This window comes from Halictus rubicundus, chromosome 13 (assembly GCF_050948215.1).
Source record: "Halictus rubicundus isolate RS-2024b chromosome 13, iyHalRubi1_principal, whole genome shotgun sequence".
Classification (NCBI taxonomy): Eukaryota; Metazoa; Arthropoda; class Insecta; order Hymenoptera; family Halictidae; genus Halictus; species Halictus rubicundus.
In genome coordinates, this window is record NC_135161.1 from 4,695,589 (window position 1) to 4,722,324 (window position 26,736).

The window sequence follows — 26,736 nt, forward strand, 5'->3', positions numbered from 1 at the left end:
ATGTATATGTATACATACATGATGCTCAAAAAGTCCTTCAGTTATTTATTTGATACGGAATGATGTATCTCTTATTATCAAACAAAAATGAACAAATTTACATTATTATCAACAATACTTTGATGAAACATTTTACCGGACGTGAAATTCATACAAATATGTGACGAAGATCTTTTTCAGTTTTCACATAAGCGTTTTTCATAAAAATTGCTACATTGTATAAAAAGACATGGATCCCAAAAATGTAGAATTCCATTTAAAAAATCAAGCTGCTCTTCAAATCACTTTGAAAACGAGAAAACGATAACGTTATGTAGTTTATTCTAACAATTTTTATACAGACAATGTAAAATTACCATTTTTTCACGAAGTCAATAGTTTGGGCAATAAGCAGGTTAATAAAACGGGCATGCACCGTGAAATATTTGTATATACATAAATACAGACTATTTGAAGGAGTCCGTATATAAAGTTCATACCGGTGTAATTTGATTAGCATAAGTGGAATTTAGTTAAATTTAAAGTAATAAAAAAGTTTGTATAGACCTATTTTTAGTATATTACAGTATTAAAATTGGATCATTGATTTCGTAAATTCGTAACAGAAATTTTAACATTGACATTTATGGAATAAATAAATTATTGTAATCGTAAACATGATTTTTAACTAAAAACAGTAACACAGAATAAAATAAAAACGCTAATAAAGCATAATGAGCAGTATGCTTGCAAACAAGAAATATTTTTGAACATGGGTATATGAACCTTCTTTATTTACTCAATCTCCTTCAAACGTTTTTACAACCTGTCCACTAGTACATACGGGTACTCGTTTGTTTTATTATGTGCACCACATATACTTTGAAATTATTTACTTATTTTTACACACAGTAGTAAGTAGGAGTAAAGTTGAATTAGCTAAATTAAAATAGCATTAATTGTTTTGATCTCAATAATGGTTCAATTGCAATTCACTACTAGTTCAACTATCCACGATTTGTTTCGATAACGATGCTCTATAATAAAGTACAAATTCTCTATACAGCTTCGAAATAATTACTATTTTACTGCATCATTAATCGGTATAGTATTGTAACAAAATATGCACTTGAACTTTGCCCTCTTTAACAAAGATTACAATAATTATCCCTGTAAATATAAGATACTTGTTTTTATATCACAGTTCTGTATAGACAATACTTACACATATACAGGTCTTTCCTGCGAACACTGTTAATCAAAAATCCTTTCGACTTTGCACGTAAAAATGTTTCGCCCGAAACAATAGAGAAAAGACAATATCGTTTACTGTGTAATCGTTCCTTTGTCAACGTTCTCCAAATTTTCTAATGTTTCCTCCTTCAAGACTGCCTCGTTCAAACAGACATTGTTCAAGCTGATCGAGCTATTCGAAAACATCGCAGTGGCTAAATTTGTGCTCTTCGACTCGGCGTTGGTTCGCGTACGATCTTTCGAAGATGCAACCGTAACGTCCGTATACGTATCTTCCGAATGCGAGGAGATGATATCGCAGGCCTTGCCAAGAATTATCAGACTAATTAGGATTCTGAAAGCTATTAAAATTAGGTAGGCCAGAAGCAACAGAATGATGTTGGCTGCTTTCGGCGACGGCGTGATGGTCGTAGAAAGCACTCTCCCTATCGCAACGCCCAAGGGAAGAGGGATAAAACCCATTCGACGAGCTACCAAATCTGACGGATCAGAGAATGCAGTTTCCTGTCGTGGCTGAGCCATATCGTAGGCTAAACTTATCGTATAGTCTCTATACACGGTGGAAGGAAGTTCATTGAAGCGAGTTATGAACGCATGCTTTACCTGAAAGTATCAATTTCAAGTCAACAATCGACAACAATACAAAGCTGAAAAATGGAATATAGATCTTATGAAAAGGCGAGTCTTCCTCTCTCTCTCTCTCTCAATATGTACCCAATCAACAAGGACTTCTGCAAACAATAACATTATACAATCCGGTAAGAGCACTGCGAGACGCTCCGATTTCCAGGCATACTCTTTCATCGTTTGAAGAGTCACAGCAAAGAGAAGCATCATCAGATGAAAACGTTCTCTTATATCTGCACAAGACAGTTGAAACAGATTATTTTTATCGAATTTCTTAAAGACAGAACCCTTTAGCTCGACGAACTGAAACAGAAACGCATTTCGTGAGTTGTCGTTCATTAGTAGCAGCTGTTCATTAGTGCTGATTTTATCATGTATCGAGTGTTACCAATCGCTTACATTATTCGACATCATTATAGTAAGCAGAGCTTTGTTGCTGCTATTTATTGCTACATTGAGAGTGGTTGCTTGGAAGAGTACCAATATGCTGTGCAATACTGTAGAAACAACATTTAGGAACATATCCAACATAGTTCTAATCATTCATTAGACAATTCATTTCTCATTAGATAAAGGATACAAACATAGGTAATAGCGAACAGTAAATGTGGCAGAGTACCCAGATGCTGCGATCCTGTTTGCGTCTTCGACCCAGGCTCTGTAGCAGTCCACAAGAGAGCATCTATCGTGTCCTGGCCAAAGGCACTGAACAATCTATCTCCGACTTCCAACATATTATAAAATATATATAGTTTGATTACTGATTGACTCTTCACCAAATGATACATCATGGAAGTGTCCACTTTCCAAGTAACTATCCAACAGCAAATCACCAGAAACCCTTTCAGTAGATCGCAGATCTCTGCAGGTCTTAGACGTCTCTCTCCAGCCCTCGAATTATCCCTTTTCTTGCTGGATCATGAATCATTTCATATTTAATATATTATCGATCGTTTACATAATACAGTGAGACAAACTTACCCGAAACAGTACCACAGAAGTCTTGCGATTACCGTCCATAAGGCCATTGTAAATCGTAATGGTAAAAATGTGTAAACAAATAGAAAGGAGTCTGCACACTGGAATAGAAAATGGATGAGGAAGCTTCTAACATAGCCGACTATGTTTATCATAAATTGCATAAGCGGAATATAGAATAGAATGATATAGACATTATCCTTACTTGTAGGAATCCATAGGCCATGAATTTTTCAACTTCCCTTGGAATTTTCATAAAAGAATATACCTTTTCCCTTCTTGCGGAAAATCTTTCCTCGTCATATTCTAATTGATATCCTCGTGTCAATTCAGTTTGCAAAAATTGTATGAGAGGCACACCTAAAAATCATCTTAATATATATATTGAGTATTCGATAATTTGGAAAAAACTTTACGAAGAAGATTTTCCTGTGTATTAGTAAATTCGCACATAATCTATTGAATTAAAAATATATAGCAACGTTGGCTTATCTATGAAGTTTATTTAAAGAAGGCATTATCGGTTCCCATTGAAAAAAATTACCTTGTTTCTTTTGACGACGTTTACCAATGCCCGATTGGTTTTTCACATCTTCTATTTTATTTTTAACAGATTGTTTCGTTGTCTTGAATTCCGTGTACTTTTTCTCGCTGTAATTTTGCCAATTTTCATTAGTACTCATTGTTTCTGTTTAGTTTCTCGTTCTTGTGTCACCACATAACGTCAACTTCGTCGTTTCATCAACACCAATTTTATCTTTCTTTCTTGCATGAAAAAAGTTTCGATTATTTAAATTTTATTCTTCATTAATATTCTCGGAAATTTTTACAGTGCACATATTTAATTTATGATACACACTGTTAATTGTCATGTAACCTAAACGTAGAAAACAGAGGGTATAATTTAGACCGGTCTATGAACAACAAGTATACCGACGGTCAAAATATTGTCCAGTTAGCCTAGTTGCCATTAATCGCACCTATGATCACATGTAGGTCGAAGTCGAAGCAAGAATCACCTGTGACTTTGAAAGAATTGGACAGAATTGAGTAATTGTCAAATGTTGAAAGTCGACATTCCCATCTATGTCGCGTCATATTCTATGGAACTGATCGCAGCGCGAGATTTGAATTCAAAAGAGCTTACATTACCTATTCTACAAAAATTTCATTCAAACATAATGGGGAAAGCGTGAAGTATAAAGTCCCAGGACATTTTTATATATTTCTTGAAAAACACTTTCCATAAATTTAACACGTCTTTATTTTACATTTGTTTTTAAATTAAAATATCGTGCTCTCTACTTACAATATTCGGAATGATATGCTCGATGCACATATAGAGTAGAAACTAAAAGCTATAAATTTAAGTAACATACAGTGAATTGTTATTCGAATTCGTTCACGGATAAACTAATCAGCTGGTTACAAATAAAACTCTATGTTTCCTCTGTCGTGATCGCCGATCATTCAGTAATGTCGAATGTCGTGTGTGTGCCCGGTCATCTCGACAATGCTGAGCTTGCCTCTGATTTGCCGCTTATTGCCGATTGCAGGCTCATCATCGACCCTCTGAAACATTAACAAAAGAAATAATTACATCCATCGGTTAGGCTAGATCGTTGCGTGTCCAATTAAAATAAAAATATACCTGTAATGAGCCGACGGCAATGTTTCGTAAAAGTACATCAACTGCGCCTTATGGCCACTTATGGATGGAAGAAATTCTCCCAATTCTTCTTGATTGTACCATTGCAATACATATATTCCTGTTCCCTGCATTATATGAGATCCCTAAAACGAAGTATTATACATCATTATATTGTACTCTCTGAAACATTTATCTCTATAACGAATGTTTCCTTTGCCCCATATTAAAAGCTCAAATGTCCCATAAAGACAGAGGCAAGACGCCGTTTACGCTGTTTAACGGTATAATTATAATATAGGGAGTAATTTATAAGTGACCGAATTAGGTGATTCATCCTGTGCATAGATACCTGAATACTTTCACCGTCGTGGCAAACAATGCTTGGTTGCACTTTAACAAAGTGTCCCGTAACTTCCTCCGTCTCCAGAACTTCTGCGGTTTCATTTGACAAAAACTCTGAAGAACCTGTAAACACAAGTTGTTAGAAATTCTTCTTGTTTTATGCATAGTGTACACTAATCATTCGCAATTAACATACCAGAAGAAGCGGCGTGTTTGTTGTCGGTGCTTGCTTGATACAGTACGGTAAATATCACATTGTGTCGCATCACGTCGAAGTCCCATGTCAAAACTGAACCCGGATCATTTGAATGTATTATAATACGGTGTATCTGTCCACGGCTTAAGCTAATGGAATGGTATAAACTTTGCTCCTGCTCGGTGGTCGTGTTTTCCAAGTCCATCTTATAAAGATGCTTCGGTACAAGTCCTCCTTCATTAATGTACACCTAATGTTGAACGAAAAAGATTACGTTACATCCTTGATAGATTAGTAGAATAATCGTAATAAGTCATAGTAATGCGATATAACGTCGGAGTCGAAAATATTATCTGCTATCTTTATAGTATATCGATATGAACTTATAACGTTCTCTGTAATGAAAGTGCCTGTGGTGGTATATCTGCAAAGTGTTGAAAATATTTTTAGAGACACTAAAGTATGTTTAGTGTTTTCTTAGATTGTGAGTGCTACGAAGAACATAGATTCAGTACTTTAGTATTCCAATCGCTTCGCAACTTGCAAATATTTTACAATTTATTAAAATGTAAGATACTTGGCAATGCGTGCGTGTACTATCTCGCTAAGTTTCTATTGACACTCCCGTTGTCACAGAACAGAACAGAACGGAACAAAACAGAACAAAATACATAATATCACTACAGTTCTCAACACATAAAACAAAGATAGAAAAATTCTTACGTCAGTAGCAGTTGCGTCGAAAATATAAAATCTTCGAGGTACCATACCATAAACCTCGCAGATATTGTCCTATTCGTTAAAATACATTATTGTTCAACATAGAATTCAGTCTGTACAACAGTATACATGTTTCTACTCGAGGAGAAAATGAAACTATGAAATTATTTACAAAAGGGAAGTATATTCGGTTACTTTGTTTCACGACAGTCGAATTATAAGTTGCATACGAATGATACGCTACCGACAATCGTTATGCTTACCTCGCACGATCCTCCCAAGAAATCAGGTATGATTTCGGAACTAATGTATTCTGTGAGACTGCCTGGGCCTTCCTCTTGATAGTTAGTACCACAATAAAATATAAATTTCTTTCTCGTATTTTCATCTGTACGATAAACATTTAGGAACGTTAATTAATACATGTCGAATATTATCTAGAGGTTTAAATGAAAAGTTGGCGGATCCTTACTTATAAATGTACTAATCAATGTCCATAGAATGGGAAAGCATCTAGGTGCTCGCATAAATAGAACTCTTCCCATAGTTTCTGGATAATTTATCTCAACAATTTCAATAATACGTAGCAACGCCTGCAGCAAACGATTATATTATAGACAATTTTTGTTTTTCATGAAATCTCCTTGGATAAATATGGCTTAAATGGATGAAAATCGTGGCCATTTCTAAAATGCATCGTGGGATATCGTGGTATTAAAATGCGTTACATTAGTATTTTACCTGTTGTTCTTAATTGTATCATAGTGGATGGAACTTTAAGTCTTGTGTCAGTGGTGTGTGTAACGGATGTATGATATATGATATGTGTTTCTATTTTCTATGTAACACAGCTTGTACCTTTATGCCGGGTCTCCATAAATGACGCATATTCAACCCTTCTAAATCTAGCAGTAAAGTCCATTCAGAGATTGGATGGCCAGAGGAGTTGGTCGCCTCCTCCATAAGAAGGAGGCCTTCCTCGCAAACGTGCAGGGCCTGGAAACATTTACAGATATTGTCCATCAATTATATGCTCCGTTAACTACTGAGTTTGCACTGATTAGGAATAGTTTGACTCACTAGTAACAATAGATCATCTTCTCCGATGGACTTTAACAGTCCTTTCACATCCATCTGTCCCACTCTTAAAATATATAAAGGACGTCCATCTAGAAATTAGAAATTAAACGATTGAAATTTTTATATGGAAGTAGACTCGTTGCTTTCAATTAGTTCATACATAAGTAAACTATGCTAATAACATTTTTAAACGGTCCACGTAGCAGTGCACAACGAAGCACGGCGCAACAAATTCTCATTGTATTTATAAATATCTACGTAAGAACATGTGCGCCGTGTGTTTTTATCTGAATCGTTGTTAGACAGCGTAATATTATCGGTAATTGCGATTAAGATAAACATTACCGATAAGAATTCAGTTTTAGTTAATCATATCGCACGATATTAGTACCGTGCTAAAGTGTACCTTTATCAAAGTGATGCCAGCCACCAGGGAAATAATCTTTGACTACTTGCGGCATCTCATACTCTTCGAGAAGTTTGTCGATCTGATGTTTCTTTCGCCAGTGCAACGATTGTGTCAGCATATCCTTTGCTTTATCAACTGAAAATTCTGTCGCTCTCAAAAACCTCAAAAGCGTCGCATCACCAGGTACAGAGCTTCCCCTTAATTCTTTTATACTTTGCGATAATTGGACGAGTTTGCTTTCTTGAATCATGTCTAGCTTTCCTAAATACCTCTCTATGTAGTCCGATGAAAGTTGCATGCCTGAAATGTAACAATGTGATGCCTTGGCCAAGTGCAATTCAGGGTTCAGATTGCGAGCGATTGTTACAACGACTGTCAGTGATCTTACAACTGATGCGGTACAACTATTCTTATCTATCAAGCGGACACCGTTAGCGATAACGTTGGAAATGAAACATTTGGTGAATGTTATAAAACGGGTACCTCTAGTTTGCAGATTTTCCGTGTACGAATAAGTGTCGCTTCCACTGTGCGATGATTGCTTTTCCGCATCGTTATCCCTGCACAGAGGATAATAATGTGATCATGATAATTATATTGCCATTAGAGCACTCAAGGGCTATCAACTTACCCATCTTCTTCCTGAGAACATAGACTCGGTTTCTTCCATGGAGCCACATATACAATACCTTCCTGCTTCAGTTCGTTTATAAAATATTCTATTATTTCTTTACCCTAGAATAAATTGTTTACGTGAACCTGACTTTCGTTATGGGATAGATACAAACACTGTTGCGTATTATACTATTATCATCGTTATACCTTCGCGATATTTTGTGCATATTGTTTCATCGCCAATTTCTCCATTGAATTTTCAAATCCGAAGAAATTCTTTATGTCCAAACTCGCGGTCTGTTCAAAACACGTCCAGTCTTGATTTTCGGGATGGACCTAAAAACGTTTCAGATTCATCAACAATGTCTTCTATCACTGAATGAATGTCTATCGATTACATAAAAATTTTATTCATATGAATAGCAAGTCGCGATAGATACTCACGAAGTATCTGCATTTTTCAATGACCGTCACTCTTGAAGAAAAACTTTCATTATATGCTTCTATTTCCAAGATACAGTTCTCTCTATTCAAAACATTTTTTTGAATAAAGTACACAAAATCTACGCCGATTATCTGTGAAAAATGATTGATTTAATTCTATAGAAAAATTAAAATAGGTAATTACTCGAATGCGGTCGCCATGGTCGGGGTACAAACCTTCTTCAAGATATATGGTGCATCGACATTGAGTTTGCATCTTCGTTCCGTGATTCGAATCGCGCCGTTGTTATTCTCCTCATCTGAAACTATCTCGCAACCAACAAAGACGGGAATTTGAGGACATGTTGGAAACCTACGTTCATATGCCTATAAACAAAATCAGAATTTGTAAACAGTCCGTTGGTATTGTTGGCAGCCACGATTCGAACGAAAGTACAGAATATGAAAAATAATCAATTCCAAAGGAGCCCGTGAAAAATATCCACGAGATTACCCAAGAATAACTTTGACAAATTTTCTATATTAATAGATCTATGGATCCGACATCGATTCCGCACAAAATCTTTTCTATAAATATAAAATGTTCAATGTAGGAATTGGCAGATATTTGAAATTAAACGCGTTATCTTCAAAATTATTTTTCTTTTTTGTTGCGGGCCTGTAAAATTATTCTGCGTTAGACTAATTAACTTTAAGTTTTGCACGCGGGTTTCTAGTAAGATTCGCATGCGTTCACGAAGCCTTTTTTTAATCCGATTTGCTATTTTGTAGTTATAAAGAAAGAAAGCCAACTCCTTCTTGAGAAATGCAACTTTCCTATAACATGTTGTCGTTTTTATGTTTTTTAAATTTCGATTTTTCAACTTATTTGAAAAAAAGAACGTAAGAAATGGTAGGACACATATGAGGACTATAACAAAGAGTATGTGAAAGTATCAAGGAGATTTACAGGTTGTTGAGTATTATACTTAAAAGAACTCATGTGTACACCAATATGCTTCATAGCTGTCCAGATGTCTGTCAATATGGAAGACTTGTTGAATGTTGGAAAGTATTATTTGATTAGCTATGTATAATATATTATGCTGATTTATTTCTCCAATATATCTAACAAAATGTACATATTCTTATTTCATGTATTTATCGATATAAAGTACTGCAGTAAAGACAAGTGACAACCATTTAAACCAAATGACACAGGTCTCTAATACGAGTCTTACTAATGAAAGCAAATTAATGAATTTGCTATGATGCTATCTTCTATTTTTGTTCAACTTGGCTTTAGTTATAAATTGGACAACATTCCAATGTAGCTGATCTGTTTCCGATCTGCAAAAAGTATTATATCTATGAGTTAGAATATCAAACTGTGCACCATTCAATGTGTAAGAGAAATATTTCTAACACTCCTCCAATGTGTTTTTGACATTATAAACACAACAAAAACTACAAACTTCTCGTAAAACATAATTACAAAACATTAGTAAGCTGAATAATAAAAAGTTTAAACCAAAGTATTTGAACAAAACATAATCGAAACAATAGTATTATTCTCCATTTATAATTGTCTTGTTCTTTGCAAACTTAAAGTCACCTTATCGATCACAGAACAAATTGTGATTATGCATAGAGAAAAACACATGAGTCTGTTGAAATAGTTAAATAATTTTTAAATCTCCTTGATGGACAATGTTGAAAATTTATCCCAGAAACGAGGAAACCTGTATTTGGAACTCTAAAAAATTTCCTACTCTCTACAGATGTACAATGAAACATTCATACAGATGTCTCTAACAAGTTTTGATTATCTAGGATGAACCTAGGCCATGCTTTTCTGTTGATATGAACTCCTGTCTCTGCCCAATACAGGAGTATTGAAACCAAAGATTTGGATGCAACGTATAAGTATGGATTCTATCGTACAAAAATCTTGTGGAGTTTATATGCAGTATTTCAACAATTAAAACAGATCAGTTTCCATGTAATTAGTATTTAATATGACAGTACTGTTTTCGAGGTCACAAAAGAATCTCTCAGAAATTTTCGAAATTTTGCTGTATGGAAATTTAATTACGCGTAAATAATAAAAAGATGAATATTGAAACAAACGTAAGTGAAAAGAAAGGTGCAGATTTAATACTACTATGGAAATACGTAAGTACTATTATATGTGTAAACGCACCATCATCACAAGTGCGAACGGATGTTTATACACCCGTACGGGTGATTTATATTGTTGAACCATAGTTAAATAAACTCTTCTTATAAATCCGCTGCTAACCTAGATTTCAGCGTGTTTCAGGAACTAAAACAATACAACTAATTTAATTGATTAAGACCATTAAGCGTGCGGTAATAGTTTACCCACGTATAAATAAAATTCAAAGGTTACCATAAGTTACTCGTACATCTGCGTTTTATCGTGTTTCCAGTATTTCTGTCACTACACTTATAGACGTTCGGACAACATTTCAACACAAGACTATTCAAGGTTACGTAAATTATTGAACAAAACTTGGCATAATCAGTTTTATGCACTGTGCTATACACCTGTATACACCAATTTGGAATTTAACTTAAATGTCATCTATTGAACTATGGTTATAAATATTATTATCGTCTTGTAGATGCCGTTGCAGGCAAGTTTCTATGGTGGATAGTGCTGGAGAACTATCGAAGGTACTATCGATAACTATCGATAATCATCACTATCGAAAACTGTCGATAGTTCATTTCCACAATCGATAGCTGTCGACAGTAATTTAAAAGTTTGTGTGTATTGTAATAAGGAAGAACATGGTGTTTGACAAATACACAGAATTTTGTGAACTGAATGTAGGTACTGTTTATATTTAATTCAAATGGTGGAAAAAATATTCTCTCAAGATACGCACTTAAAGATGGCGGTCTGAGTACTTACAGGCACATGCGTACTGGTTCCGAGAACGCGCAGTTTCGCCTTTATACGATTTCTCAGTGGTTAGTGGTCAGTCGACTGCAGTATGCTGTCGCGCCTTCAAGTTTAGTGGTGGTGTATTAAAGTGTCATAAGATTCGAACGTAAGTTTTGATACAATAAAATTTATTCGATTTTCATAGTTACTTTAACGTGTTTCTGTAACAGTAATACTGCTTTACATTCTATTATAGAGGTTATATAGAAACTGTGAATTAGTATTCGTTTCTTTATCGTGTCAATAAGAGGTTTCTTTAAATGTTACACAGCTACAGTTACTATTTTACAAAGTATTTATGTTCGCATAAACGTTTCTTCGCATTTTGTTCACGCATGACCTGTCAAAAGCGATAAAAATACCGGTGCGTGTCCTTGTTTACAGACGTCATCTTAGATTTATCTTTAGATGAAAGATGCATCCGAGTTTATCGATCTTGTTAAGCGCGAAACCAAGAATGTCGTTTACGACATAAACTTTGTGTTTCGAAAGGGAATACCATGGTGTCATAAAATCATTTCGAAATTGTGAGGTAACATTTAAGACGATTAAAGATGGGAATCGGTAAAAGTCAGTTTACCGAGGAGGAACTGCAAGATTATCAGGTATTCGACAGAAGCGTAAGCAAATATTTCGGTTTTTTAAAAATGTCACTCGATGTTGCAGGACTTGACGTATTTCACGAAGAAAGAAGTTTTACAGTGAGTATGTTTATACAGCCGAATTTTTCAATATCTAGATAATACAATTGAAATAACATTTGCAGAAAATTAATGTAGGGATCTTTGGTGCATAGGGAGTTTTCTCTCAAAGACGAAAGTGAAAGCAATAATATTTAATGATATAGAATGTAGAAAATTAAGAAAACAAAATTATACAACATGAACTCGCTCGATCGCTTTCTCACTCTAAACTCGCTCGACTCTTCAAGCCCTCACGACTCTCAACGCACTGCTCTGCATCTTAATCCCTGAAAACGACCTAGCCACACACACACTCATTCATACCGATAACATAGACACGTACTCCTTAAGATCTACAGTTCGTAGGACCCACGAGTCAAGGATCCCACATTAATTATTTGAATATCTTTTTCGTGTAGAATAATTGTGATTTTAACTTGAAAAATTTTCTGAATATCTCGTTATAATTGTGTAATTTGTATGTTAATGATTTTTTATGTTATAGCGCACATCAAAAGTTCAAGGCTCTCGCTCCAGAGAAAGTTGGTCATAATAGAAACGCCAAGCTTCCAATGTCCAAGATTTTACAATATCCTGAATTGAAAGTAAATCCTTTTGGAGACAGGATTTGCAAGGTATTCAGTTCTAGTCAGGATGGGGATTGTACCTTCGAAGATTTCTTGGATATGATGTCGGTTTTTAGTGACGGAGCACCAAAAGCTGTGAAAGCAGAGCATGCTTTTAGAATATTTGGTAATCTTTTGTACTTCATTATACATAGTATAGTACAACTAAAAACTTGAAATGTGACTCATGCTTAACTTAACATTGCAGGACTATCTTTTCTCCCTGCTCTTTTATCTTGGCTTGACAATCTATTTCTATCGTTATTTCATATTATTTAGCATCCGTCTTATGATATGACCACGCTCTCCTTTGTGGTCCTTGCTTTAACTTTTTAAAGTCTCTCGTGAAAGATTATTTAATAGTTAATTATTTGCATTGTTTTCTCACTGTTTGCTCTGTTCTTTTTTTTAGAACCTGTTCTACCTTCTACGTTTCCGCATTTTGCATTATTCATGGCTGGCTTTTGTTTCTTCCTCCTTTCCTGAAATATCCTGGCGTCCTAACTCTTCTGTTGATCAGGTAATATACAGTTGATTATTGTAGATTTCGATGGTGACGATATGCTGGGTCTCGGGGATCTGAGGCAAGTGGTAGACAGACTTACCGCTCCTCAAAGATTGAACGAAACGGACATGCAACAAGTTCTTCAGTATATACTCGATGAAGCGGACTTGGATGATGACGGTGCACTAAGTTTCGCGGAATTCGAACATATTATAGAAAAGAGCAACGATTTCTCCAAGTAAAAACCTATCTAAATCTATCACGATATATTATAACGTAAAACACTATACACGTTTATATTTTCAGGAGTTTTCGTATACGTTTGTGAAACGTTAAACACGAATGATTCATCACACATGAATGATTAACATAAGACTGAACGTTACGTTAGTGTAAAAATTATTTTAGTGTAACGATAGGCCTAATTATTTCTATTATATAAGGTAAACTTAAGAATTTAGAAAGTATCTGCCATTGACTTTTTAAGGCCTACTAAATAATACAAACTGTAAGTTGCTCTTCTTTATTTGAAAGATATAAGTATACACGATCTTACGAAGAGTATCTAGAGCTGTTAAGTAGACGAATTTAATTAAAACACTTAACGAACCTGTTGATTGTGACTTGTATTTTCATTACTATTGTAATGTTACCATGCCGAAGGTGTTCTTTATATCTTATACAACTTTATTTATTTGAACTGTTATCATTTTTTATCACTTATTAAAAAAAAAAAACATGTAACAAGCACAACACAGAAAATCGTATCTTTCCTTTCGAATAAAAATACTTTCAATTAGAATAGATCGCCGTCCAATAATCCTCGCTAAGTTCGGTTAATCGAATAAGTGATAAATCGTTTACACTTGTCCTAAAAGATATGGAGAATGAAGGACTAAACGTGAGTCTCTTTAAACAGTTTATTTCTAACTAATTTACTGAATATGAAATCATGAAGCATACATCATTTTTCATTTTATTATCATTAAATTTACAGTGAAACGAAAATAAAGGTGATCGTTAAACGATCGAAATGATAACACAGTCAACTTGAATCGTATTTTCTCCTGGTTTCTTTTTAGTATAATAATAATAAGAATTATAATTCGTGTGAACAATCACAGAGATTACAAAGGCATTAACTTCTTTACAGTTATTATAGTCTGCGGTTATAATTATCGAAATTTCCGAAATTCGGAAATGCATAATTGGTAATACGTGACAATTGAAGGGCTATCCTTTTAATTCACCAATGAATAAATTAACAGTAACTGTAAGCTTTAGGCGGCAGAGTTAAGTGAATATCACAATCAATTTTTATTTAATATAATTATTTAATATTACGGTAACTATGTGAATAGTAATTTTCGAATATAAACGAAGGAAACTAGAGAGGACAAATTATAGAAATGAATGCATACGCATCCGATGTATACCAACGAGGAAGACCGGAAATTCCTTCTTTCCGGAATTTCCGACGAAACATTGTACAATGTTTCTCGATATATATATTTACACGGTTCGTTTTTGCACATGGGGTATGGGGTAGAAGCTGTCCCGTAAGTACTTGTACCTTTTGTTATTCTTATAAAGAGCATGTACGCTTGATATAGCTGCAATTCTTAATTTAAGTTCACCGTAAATCCATAATGTTCTCGACGAAATCGATAGAGCTGAAATTCGAATTTCGCACTCGCGAAAATTACAAAATCGCGTTCTCGCAATAATTAACTCGCGCCTCTCGTATTTATAATACTGTACAAGTTTCGTGTACAAGTAATCGAGCAAGCAGCAGTTCTAATAATTAATTAACAAACGATCGGTAATAATCACTATATATATTTACAAAACCTTGGTCGATGCTCTAATTAGAAGACCGAGGTGAACGCATAGATTTATCGACAAAAGGATCGTTCGGAAAACGAATAGAAAACCGAATCAGTATTGAACGATGAATCTCAAATGATCAAGAAATTCTCAAATTATTAGGTTGTTACATTTGAAGTGGCGGATTTCACGATCTAAAGAATTCGCTAGTTACGTTTGCAGATCCAATTAGTAGTTTACAATATGACACGTTTCAGTTGCCGATCGAGTTGAATCGAATCGGTTCAAGTAGACGGTTTGAGACAGAAAATTCGGCTAGCCTTGTTACGTGCACTTACGATTACCTTAAGCCTTAAGACAACCGATATACAGTGTCTACTCGATAATTGTCTAAAACACGGGTTTGGCTAGGGACAATTATCGGCTAGACGATACTATTCTTTGATCCACTTCCGAATGTAGAAAAAGGACAGCGATGCTCGAAGGCCTCGGTCGCTGAGAAGTGTAAACATAATAAGAATCGGGTATATTCGTGTGACACCACTTCTATTACAATAACAAAATTTCTTTATTTTTTTAGGGGACTTTCATCAACATATTTGTGGCATTTTTCTAATGAAAATTCGGACGCAAAGAAGGACAGTGTACGGGAACGAAAGGGACGCGGAGAGTCGAAGCGTTCGAGAAAGATAAAAGACTGACGTGAGCTCAGGCCTTTAAATAAAAAATTAAACTCTTTTATTATTAATTGTTTTTTTATGAAACTTTTACCAAGGGACCAAAAATAATAATTATTCTCAAATTTTCTACGATAAAAATCATTAGTAAAAAGTTGATTATTATTGAAATTTAAGATAATCTACAGAAAATATAAAGACAAAAATTCGAAGAACAAAATGATTAGAAAATTTCGATTTTTATACTTTTTGGTTACGAATAACAATTATTAGTGTCCAAAAAATTGGATCCACCTCGATGACTGTTATCGACGAAGAAAAACTGGATCGCTCACAACAGTTATTGAGGAAATTAATTTCTCTCATTGATAACTGTTATAAGTGATCGAAATGAAAATGTCTCTCAAAGATATCATTCACCAATAAGAGAAAAAATTTTCGGTTACTTATAATCCTTATTTGTAACCAATACGATTTTAGTCGATGAAGTACTTGTTATTCCATGACTTTTTTCTTTTTAGTTATAACAGTTATGGTCCCTGCTTTCACCAATATATTTGTGGAATTTTTCTGATTAAAATGATACCAAACACGATATAGTTCATTACAGAAGTAAATATCATCGGAGTAATGGCATCATGTCCATTAGAAAAATGCCACTAATGTGTTGATGAAAGTCCCATAAAAAAATAATGAAAACTAAAGAGGTTTTTTTATTGGATTAGTAGTGGTTCCCTGGTCTCACACCGACATACCCTACCCGTATTATGTATACACTCCTCGACGACCGAGTAGTGCGGATAGTTCTGGGACAATTATAGGCTAGATATTTGGGACATTTATCGAGCAGAGACTGTATCGACTGCACGGATCTTCACGCGAAAGAAAAAAGAAATTGTTTGCATCGGTCGCAATACACCGCACGCACACACGGGAACCAAATACGAATTTGTTTTCCTCTCGAATAGTTTAACAAGTCGCATGCAACGTATCGATCTTCTTAAAATCCGCAGTCTATCGATCGGTTATTAGATCGAAGCTACCCTAAAGAGGAGAAAAAGCATCGTTTGATGAAGAATCAATTCTATTTTCAAAGTTTCGAGAAGTCGAGCTTTTCCAAGCTTCTCCGGCATCGATCCTCTGTCGCGAAAAGAATTCGCCACTTTACGTGCAACAATCTATTAACTACTTGCTTACAGTTCTCCGTCTTCTCTTTTTCTCTTTCTAATGAAAGTTTTACTTACTTGTCTGCTTAAATAGTGTACACACGTTGAACAATGCTTTCTCTATTCACCGTGCAATGGTGTCTCTTACGCTTAATCCGTCCCAAATGAAAAAATGAACGGGGTGTATCCGAGAACGTACGCTGCCGCTCGAATGCGAATACGTGTAATCACATGTGGGCAATTTTTGGCGAAATAAATATTTCAAATACTATTTAATATTTCAGAGTAAAATATTTCAGTAAAATAGTTTTATTTCGACAATCTAAACCATGAAATCAAATATTTGTATTTCAAGAATCTGAATCATAAAATAAAATATTTCCAGTCAACAATCTGAAACGCGAAATATAATATTTTATTTTAATAATCTGGCATACAATAAAATGCTTATATTGAATACGAACCAGTATTTTCAGCAAGAATATTTAAACTGAAAGAAATAAAATATTTCGAGATGAAATTCGAATATCATTAATATTCTTCAAATAAAATACTATTTTAGAAATATTTTATTTTCAAAGTTATACGCATACTTTAAAATAAATAGTATTATTTACTCTTTACTATTTAGAATATAATTTTACCCAGCTCTCATTTCCTTCATTCATAAGAAAAGTGATATAAGTAAAAAAAAAGGAAATTTTACAGACCCATTTGAAAATGACCTAAAATTGCCAATTTTTTAATTGTGTACAATCAACTTAGAAATGTAAAATAATTTGTTGTTATTTAGATACTGGGTTAATTGTCATGTACATTAGTTATAAAGTACACCACAATTTATATATCTACCAATATAATTTTTTTTATGAATATATATTGAATTATGTCACTGTTCTTCTGAATGAACGATTTCTCGGAATTCATAGTCTAATGACAAAACGCGAAGCTACGTCTATACTTACTTTTTGTTCAACAAAAAATCTCACAAAGTGAAAGAACGATTTCGTCGGCTAACTGTTTTTGGGCGAACGCGATCGAGAGAGAGTCTTAGAATCAGTCTCGAGCGGCAGCGTAGATCGTTCGATATCGAGGAAACCGATAAACGATAAACGACAAACGAGGTGTAACGAGGTTTAATTATTTTTGTTAGTGTTGAGTGTAACGTCTAGAGGCTCGTCGATGTTTTGCGGAGGACTAAGCTCTTGTTGAGGCAATTGGTGAAATAACGTCGAGATCGGCCCGTGTCGGGGAGGCCCTTTCACGGTCAGGTCCATCTCGGCTTCCTGAGGTCTGTCCCTGACGGTTAGGCCACTGTCTCTGTCCACCGGGCTCGCACATATCCGGGGCGGCGAGCCGCAACCGCATTTCAGCCTGTCCGGCGACTTTTCGCAGGACAGCGAGTATCTGGAAGATTGTAGCAACGTGTTCGAAATTATACTTAAAAAACTTAGACTGTTAACTCGGTCAAAGTTGACTCGAATTCGGTAGGGTTCCTCGAGTCGTGTTTAGGTTTAGAATTTTCGAACGTTTCAGGACTTAAGATCCGTCTTGATCTTGATCCGACGGGTCTTAAGTCTGTGACTAAACTTGTCACATTTTTTGCTCTGTATTATCGATATTATGAATTCTGACGCCAGAAATGTGCTTCAAGTTTTTCGCTTTATTTCGCAGAGAATCAAGACGTAGCTGGAGATATTTTCTCGATTTCATCCAGAAGGCAATGGCATAAAAATGGTTGGACTCCACGGCACGCACATCGTCAATTTTTGGCCTACTTCTAACGCTTATATTACCAAATATCCGCATAATCTCGTCAGCTCATGACCACCGCGCGCTAGATTGAACCTTCCTCTTTCGAATGAGCCCTTTCCCAGCGAAAAATATTTTCATATTAGGACGAAAAGTTGAGGTCCGTGAAACCATTTTTCGCCTATTTTTGTCGGTAACGTGGTCCCTCTACCTTATCGCGAATCTACGAAAACCGGACCCATTAGGAAGATCGCAACTTTATGCTAGGTGTATTCAGGTTTGTGGGAAAATTTGTAATAATGTAGAAAAATCATGGAATTCCGGCCGACACACAGTGGGCCAGATCGTGTATATCGTATAATTAGGTAAAAGGTACTATACATTCCCCAGAGACGTAAAGTGACGTCTGGTGTTGCATTGCCAACAATGACACGAATGACGAAGGCAATTATTGATTTACGTTTCTCGAACGTTTGCAGCGAAGTATTAAGTATCAGATCGTGCGTTGTGATTATCTGGCTGTTGTAAAAGACTTTTATATTCATAATACAGTAATCTCTCTATATATGTCGCCAAGGCCTCTATGCTAAATGTCGCGGAATTATCCCCACTACCGCTGGGTATACCCATTGAGGGGCCTCGAAGCTCAAGAGGCCTTGGACGCCGAGGAGCGTAAACATAACACGGCTCGTGTTGTTGACATATATCGAAAATTCACTGTAACATAAATTCAGCAGTTGACAGCAAGTACTGCAGATTTATTTCATTTTGGTGGTTCAGATTTTTTTATTGTTTATATTTCGGGAAATCTTGATGTTCATAGTGTTCGTTTCTTATAAGCTATTTCACGTTTTGTAGAGTGCGCTGCCCAAATTACCAAATGTTACTAATTGAAACTATTTTTAGGCGATAGTAACGTTCTTATACTTGATATAAATTCGAAAATTTGTTGTCTTTAGTTGCCATTTTATGAGAAATAATTTTTTTGGTAGACCGCGAAACTGCTATAACTCGATGCGATATGCTACGACAAAAGATCGGCAAATTCTTGTAACTTATTTACAAAATAAATTACAAATTGCAGAAAATCAAAATTGTCTCTTTTACGATAGTTCTAAGATACTACTGGATTAAATACAGCAGGATAATTTTCTTAACACTTCCTTTATATTAACAATCGAGCGGTGAGTTGGTGTTACTTTATCGTTAAAAAATTACACGTAATTCAAATTTTTTTTTCAGAAATTTCTTTCGCGATCAAAAATACCATAAACTTAGAGATTGAGACCTCCTATTTACAACGACACCACATAAGTTGACATCGGTAGCCGCATCTGATGTGTATGATTTTTTTCCAGCTAGATCGGGCATTTGGCCCACTGTGCGGCAACTCGGTCGGAATTGACTAGGGGCAGGAGGAGTTAATTTGTAGAGGAAGTTATAGTTACCCGTGAGGGGGTGGCAGGATCCTGTAATCTCTGCAGACGGACAATGGCGGAGTGGCGGGTATTTTGTCGGCGTTGGCCGATGTCAGGGGCGGCGGGTTGCTAGCAATGGTAGCGGCTGTGGATGGTGGTGGTGGAGGCGGTGGCGGCGGTGGTGGCGGCGTCACTGCGTCTGGACGCTCCAAGGATGCAGTTGGGGGCGGCCGAAGGAGCAACGGCGCTGCACTCCCTAAACCCAAACATCGCATTCTCCATGCGTCCTGCAGCAGCTGCAGCCGCGCCTGCTTCCGCCATTTTGCACGCCGATTTTGAAACCATACCTACAAACGCAAACATTCGCCCCTTAAAATGCGACTCAACCATCGGCCTTCGCTTTCCATCGGCTTTTTATCGTTATAATACTTATTTCAGATACGGTCTACCAGTTATCGGTAGATTGCGAATCTTCGCGCAAAATAAAAATTTTCTGCATCGATTGCTAGATACAGGGGCGAGATAGACATTTCGTTTTTTTTTTTTTTTATAATTCTAACCAGTTGGAATAATAGTGACATTCTTCAGTCATGTTAACCCTTTGCGGTCGAATGCCGCCATACAAGGGGTATCATACTCTTACTTATTAGATCGAATGTCGCCTCTAAGGCGGCAAAAATATTTTCGTTATGTACACTGGCTCGCGAAAGTATTCGAACGCCCTATCAAACAGTATAACATTTTTGAAATTGGACCATACGACCTGACTTTTTTTGAGCAATTAGAAGAATTGGTTTATCGAGTGACGTGAAAACAGATTTTGAAAAAATTGCAATTGCTAGGAATTATAAGAGGAAATAAAAAAAAGTAATTTCCAAAACGTTTTGTAGATCTATGTTAGTTATACACATACTGAAGATTTCATCGAAATCGGTTGACGTTGATAAATTCGGCACGCATCGAAAGATGTTAGAATCTGTGGATTTTAAGCAGAAACTGACCAAAAGTCATGAAAAACTACGAGTTTCGCCACTTTTAACTATCTGTAGCTCGTGTGTATATTAATCACTTTTATATTGAACACTTTTTAGCACATAATCTCGTTTTGTACAAAAAATATATTCGACCTTGCGAGAAATATAGTTGAAATAGTTCTTCAACGCAAAGGGTTAATGTTTCTTCTGTTTTAAATTTCACTGATTTACTCATTTGTCCGATAAATGCATACAATTCCGCAGTTTAGTCGTCCACGACACATAGACTAGCAAATGCCTGTATATTTTCAACCAGCGACCATAACTTTTAAAACCAAAAAGAAAAAAAGTCATGGAATAACAAGTATTTCATCGACTAAAATCGTATTGGTTACAAGTAAGGATTATAATTAACCGCAAATTTTTTCTCTTGTTGGTAATTTTTATCGTTGAGAGAAATTCATTCCGATCACTTATAACCGTTATCAATGAGATAAACTTATTTCGATCGCTCATAACAGTTATCAATGAGAGAAGTTCATTTCGATCGCTCATAACAGTCATTGATGAAGGAAAATTGTAATAGTTGTTATTAAATAGTACAACTTTCAAAATTTTAATCCAATATTCTTATCCAATTTTTTGGACACTAATAATTGTTATTCGTAACCAAAAAGTATAAAAATCGAAATTTTTTAATCATTTTGTTCTTCGAATTCTTGTCTGTATATTTTGTGTAGATTATCTTAACTTTCAATAATAATCAGCTTCTTATCAATGATTTTTATCGTAAACAAATTTTAGAATAACTGTTATTTTTGGTCCACGTTTTCAACAAATCTTTTGTCATTTTTCAGCTGATTAATTGAGAGTCTCTCTGTCGATTGACGAGCAATGATCCGGAACATGAGCTAGATCTACTATAAAGGTGGATTGGCGTGCATACGCTTCAGTATCAACGTGTATTCTGATCCTGGATGAAGCTAGCTGTAATGTTTGCGAAAAGACATGGTTTGTTGCCTAAATAGCCGTTTCTCAACGCAGCTCTCCTGACTATTAGACCGCGGACTGCTTTATGCGAATAGCAATTTTCCTACATTATTTTTCCAAACCCAGAATCGGTTAGATTAAACAAAACAATCAGCATTTCCTTGTACGAGTGTGAGACTCGTTTATGCGAGAGACTATTTGTATGCGGAAGAAAATTTGCGGGTATATCAATCATGTTACAACGGAGCGGCGGTATTGAAACTGTGATAATATTTCTCCGTGGTTTTGTCTGAAACGAAGTAATGGAACCCACTGAAGAAATACATGTATATTCGACGAGCGCAGACGGTTCGCTGCATTACAAAGATTGGATGAGTGCAACAGTCATAGTTCTGGGTTCCGATGCACGAGTAACCGTAGATCGCGTTGCATTGTTAAAAATTTGATTAGTGCCGAAATCTGGTTCTCGAGGTACGAACAGTATAATTTCCTCCTAAAAATTCCTCGAATTTTCTACCGTTTTACGACGCGCTTACCCAACTTTATCGTAAACGTATGAAATCTAGTAATCGCTGATATCCCTCGATATCGTATAATAGCACAGAAATTCATTTTTCGAGCGGCGCAAATGATTTACAGCGTGCCACAAACGCAAAAATATTATCTAAATCCTCTGAATGCATCGCGAGATTTCGTTGCAGTACCGACGCTGCACGATGCGTTTGCGGATGACGCGGTTTTACGGATTTACAGACGAAAGCAAGCGATTTTTCTGCGATTGATCATTACGATTTTTCACAGCCTCGAAAGAGATCACGTCCGATCGATCCGAGTGTATACGGGTCACACGAGATACAGCTTCTTACGCGGCTGAACCCGGATCCCCGTCTATTAATTAATCGTAATCAAGGGCTGCGCGCATGCGAGTGTGTGAAGACGAGGCTCGTTTTGTTCGGTGCCCGAATACCCGTCGAACTGATTAGCGGTTGATTACTTGCCCGGCTTAACGAACGTGAATTACCATTAACGAGACACCCCTAATTAACCCGTTAAACGCTAAACGATCCCCTAAATCCCGACGATCTTTTCCAGGGCCTGGGAAAACCGAAAATTGCATTTCTCTCCGATACTTTTAATGGACCTCGCGTACTTTTGTCCAAAGAAAAAAAGAAAAATCGTACGATAGTCTGTCCGAGATCATTGTGAGGAGGATGTTTTCCCCTATCGTGACAATTTATACGGAAACGCGAAAAAATGGTTTGAAACTTTGTACGATCTTTCTTACAGTCGCGAGGTTTTTCAGAGAGGAAACCGATGTTTTCTACATTCGGTTCGTTCGATGGGGTACAGTTTCCGCCAAAACTCAATTTAGTCTGGATATAATAAATGAGGCCGGATATAATATTCTGCGATATTTTTTCGTAAAGTTACAGCTATCGAAACTTCTAAATCGAGTAGATTGAATTCGCGATTCGAGTAGATCGAATCTCACAGCTTCAAACGACCGTATAGAGCTTGCTAAATTTCTTTTGCAAATCGTTTCAAAATGGCTTCTTAGACGGAAGCTTCCCGTTCAGAAAAATCCTGGATAGGCCGTCGTATGATTTTACCGCGTTTTTATTAACTCGCTTTCTTGTCTGTCTGTTTGTCTGTTCGGTAAAAATTTTGCAACTGATTTTAAACTAACCTCCCGATGAGTTAGAGACTCGAAACTTTAGACATAACTCAAAACTGGATGACAACACACACGGGACTAAAAAGCAGAAAATAATGATTTAACTAAAAAAATGTGTAATGTACCACGTTTTTAAGACGGACTAAAAAGTATAAAATAATTTCTCCTAGCCCCATACAGATAGTCCTGAAAATTTGTGATTGAGAATTTTGAATGGCTATGAAAATACTTGTAAAATTTAAAACGAAAAACGCGGGGCGCGTGCAATAGATAATTGAAGCATGAGAGTAGTTCACCTAGGTCACTAATAATTTTATTGCACTGCAAATGATATGAACTGTTGTTCACTGTTTTTAAGTTTTAAATCTTACAAGTATTTTCATAGCTATTAAACATTCACAATCACAAATTTTCAGGACTATCTTTACAGGGTTAGAAATCAGTATGGGGCTAGGAGAAATTATTTTATACCATTTAGTCCGTCTTAAAACTTTATTTTAAGATTATTTCATTTAAATGATTATTTTATTTCAAGATTATTCTATTTAAATAATTACTTTTCTCGCGAATTTGCAGCAGTTCAAGACAGGAGGTATCAAGGGGAAGACCGAGGGGAATTTGTTCAATAAAAGTGGTGCATATTAACCTGGACACGGGCTTCCGAGAGCGAGATTCGGAGGGCGACTTCTTCCCTCAGGAAAACGTCTGGATAGTGTGTCTTCTGGAAGAGGGACTCCAGTTCTTGCAGCTGTTGCGGCGTAAAAGTTGTCCGATTGCGTCTCTGCTTAAACAGAATTCAGAAAAGTGAATCACGATAGGCTCGCATCGTTCCCGAAACCGGAGGAGAATGATTGCGATAGTCCTGCAGGGACTGCGGATCTTTATGCATTTTTAGTGCGCGCGACATTGCGGTTTCTGCAACGTAACGATCGCAAAAATGTGAAAAAAATTCTGATACGATTTCTATTCTTTGAAACCGACAGTCTAGGTTTCACTCGAATCCCGTCGTGTGAACACGTAAATTTGCATAAAACTTCCGCGGTCCATGGGACACAGTCATTACGTTTGACGACGAATTACTGAGCGCGTAGACGTATTTCACTGAAATCGCTGATTCTGTAGCATAAATGAATACGCATTTACGATGCAATTTCGCGTTAATTGACTCGATATTCCGCGAACTCTGTTTCCGCCACGCGTTTCCATAGCAGAAGTGTCTTTTGAGAATCTGGCCAGGTTGAAATCAATAAATTCCTCGAATAATTTTACGCTTTACGCGAGTCCAGAGACGTCGCGTTGGCATAAGTGGCCCAAACGCGTTCTATTCTCTTTGCTCTTTCGATCCGAGAATATTTAATTCGCTCAAGATCGCTATGTTATTCGGCAGAACGAACGATTAAAACTGGGTGAAGGTTTCGTCGCGATTATTTAGCATGTTCTTCCAGAAGACAATCGTAAGTCGACCCAATTCCCGTCGCGGCTTAATCAATCGGTCCACCGGATATTTCGTTTCGAAAAAATTAATGAGTACGCGCGCTTTCCTTCCCGAGGAAAATTCAGTATATCCGATCCACGGTTGCTATGGACAAATTCGATTATCTCGTGGTCACTGCGATCTTTCATTTCATTGCCAACGGCATTTGCAATCGCGAAAATTCACGGATGCGCGTTGCCTTTATCTCATCTACTCCGAACTATTCTGGACCACTCGTTGGAAGGAGATTATGTTTAATTATTTTGTTTAAAATTTCAACTAGCTCAGTGAGAGTACAACAGTTCTCTCAGGGGTGGTTTCGAGCTGCGCGTTCGCTTATGGTCGTCAATTCCGTTTTAAAATTTCGGACACGCTCGTTGCCAATAGAAAAAGAAAATTACTCTTTAACATTAGATTACCGGAGCGAGTCAATTTTACTCATTCTATGGCAATATATATATAGAGAAAAACTTAAATAATTTTCTTTTTAAACATATGTTGTTGGTTTTCAATAGAATTATGAAGGTAGCAATCTGTCAGAGGGAATCACTAACTGATTTTCTTTCTCATCCGGTAATTTAGTGTTAAGGGTTGATTCGAGGTACGTCTCTGCTTCCTGAATTTTTTCGAAATTTTAACTCGCTCAGTGAAACTGTTTTTTGAGTTAGTTACGCGCTACAACTTGGTCGTCAACGATAAAAGAGAAACGAAGCTTGCACCACCCTCAGAAATTTTCCCGATTTTCTATCCGTTCGTTCGTTGGGTCTGTCAAAAAAATAATTTTCCACAATCCCGACATGTGGGAACCGAAATGGAAGTGCGAGTCCTTGGGGGGAAACTCGAGGACAACGAAAACAGGACGCAAAAGCGGGAATTGTGCTGGAGCGTTTTCTATAGCAATCGGGAGGACTGCAGGTGTAAAACTGAACTATAACGAAGGGCAAAAGAAAAAGATACGAGAGGGAAACGTACACTGACCTGACGACGTCTTCCGAACATGTATTCGGTGAGGAGGTCAGCCTGGGGGCCCAGGGGCGATAAGTACGGGCCTGCCATCCCTTCGAAGCCTCTGTGCGCCGGATTGTTCGCCAAAACTGTGTCTTTCTTGCGGAATTTTCGGCTCGATTATTATGCGTATGAGTGATCGATGATCTTTTTGTGTTTTTTCCCGCTGTGTATCGTCACCGGCGGAGGGACCAGCGGTCGTTTTATCGTTCTCGATAGGACGACGCCGAGGAAACTGAAGTCTCCTTTCGAGAGTTCACCCTCGATCAGCCCCGTGTTTCGCGGCGAAACGGGGGTCGGGTTCCGCTCCTCCTATTGGTCCGCCGGTTTTAGGGGCGGCGCCACCTCCATGGAGATAAGTACACACCCCTCTTGTGGAAAATTCACTAAATCGTACCGCGCAGAATTTTTCCTCCGGAGAGGGATGGTACTTAATTTTCGGCTTTCCAAGATTTTCCCTCGCTTTCGAGCAGCGTGCTAGCGCGCACTCGCCGCTCTGCCACGCTCTTCCTAATTCCACGCTTCTCTCTCTCTCTCTCTCTCTCTCTCTCTCTCTCTCTCTCTCTCTCCCTCTCCCTCCTCCACTCCCGCTTTTTCTCTCGTCCGTCTCCTTCCTTTTTTTATTTTTTAAACTAATTCGTTTCCTCGTTCCCGACGCAACATTGTTCCTTCTTTTTCATTATTTTTCCCTCCCCCGACGGGCGGGCGGGCTCCTC

General features: G+C 36.7%; 5 protein-coding genes across 8 annotated transcripts in view; 1 reads left to right on the forward strand and 4 right to left on the reverse strand.

The window, feature by feature from the left end:
- Positions 1-26,736, reverse strand: part of LOC143360130 (uncharacterized) — a 131,218-nt gene that overhangs the window by 12,966 nt on the left and 91,516 nt on the right. The gene's annotated exons all lie outside the window — the stretch shown is intronic.
- On the reverse strand, positions 282-3,810 carry LOC143360578 (protein TAPT1 homolog). The gene is made up of 7 exons (XM_076799569.1): positions 3,383-3,810; positions 3,044-3,198; positions 2,842-2,939; positions 2,441-2,772; positions 2,260-2,357; positions 1,948-2,163; positions 282-1,836 (listed from the first exon to the last, which is right to left on the reverse strand). The coding sequence occupies exons 1-7, from the start codon at positions 3,519-3,521 to the stop codon at positions 1,306-1,308; spliced, it is 1,569 nt and encodes a 522-aa protein (XP_076655684.1). The 5' UTR covers positions 3,522-3,810; the 3' UTR covers positions 282-1,305.
- On the reverse strand, positions 4,085-10,944 carry Retm (real-time). Of its 3 annotated transcripts, none has more exons than XM_076798746.1 (17): positions 10,688-10,944; positions 10,478-10,600; positions 8,512-8,661; positions 8,296-8,427; positions 8,059-8,187; positions 7,868-7,971; positions 7,720-7,796; positions 7,234-7,536; positions 6,828-6,916; positions 6,606-6,743; positions 6,220-6,340; positions 6,011-6,135; positions 5,751-5,819; positions 5,028-5,277; positions 4,839-4,954; positions 4,490-4,632; positions 4,085-4,410 (listed from the first exon to the last, which is right to left on the reverse strand). In XM_076798746.1, exons 2-17 carry the CDS (start codon positions 10,538-10,540, stop codon positions 4,341-4,343), a joined length of 2,079 nt encoding a protein of 692 aa, XP_076654861.1. In that variant the 5' UTR covers positions 10,541-10,600; positions 10,688-10,944; the 3' UTR covers positions 4,085-4,340. The 3 variants fall into 3 exon arrangements, with proteins under 3 accessions (XP_076654861.1, XP_076654863.1, XP_076654864.1); XM_076798748.1 differs by having other exon boundaries at positions 10,478-10,614; XM_076798749.1 differs by lacking the exon at positions 5,751-5,819 and having other exon boundaries at positions 10,688-10,942.
- Positions 11,248-13,677, forward strand: LOC143360274 (calcium and integrin-binding protein 1). Of its 2 annotated transcripts, none has more exons than XM_076798973.1 (6): positions 11,248-11,354; positions 11,633-11,853; positions 11,915-11,949; positions 12,437-12,684; positions 13,102-13,300; positions 13,369-13,677. In XM_076798973.1, exons 2-6 carry the CDS (start codon positions 11,803-11,805, stop codon positions 13,388-13,390), a joined length of 555 nt encoding a protein of 184 aa, XP_076655088.1. In that variant the 5' UTR covers positions 11,248-11,354; positions 11,633-11,802; the 3' UTR covers positions 13,391-13,677. The 2 variants fall into 2 exon arrangements, with proteins under 2 accessions (XP_076655088.1, XP_076655089.1); XM_076798974.1 differs by having other exon boundaries at positions 11,281-11,354; positions 11,741-11,853.
- On the reverse strand, positions 17,778-26,071 carry LOC143360347 (uncharacterized). Its single transcript, XM_076799081.1, has 4 exons — positions 25,988-26,071; positions 24,188-24,322; positions 19,933-20,249; positions 17,778-18,139 (listed from the first exon to the last, which is right to left on the reverse strand). The coding sequence occupies exons 1-4, from the start codon at positions 26,069-26,071 to the stop codon at positions 17,869-17,871; spliced, it is 807 nt and encodes a 268-aa protein (XP_076655196.1). The 3' UTR covers positions 17,778-17,868.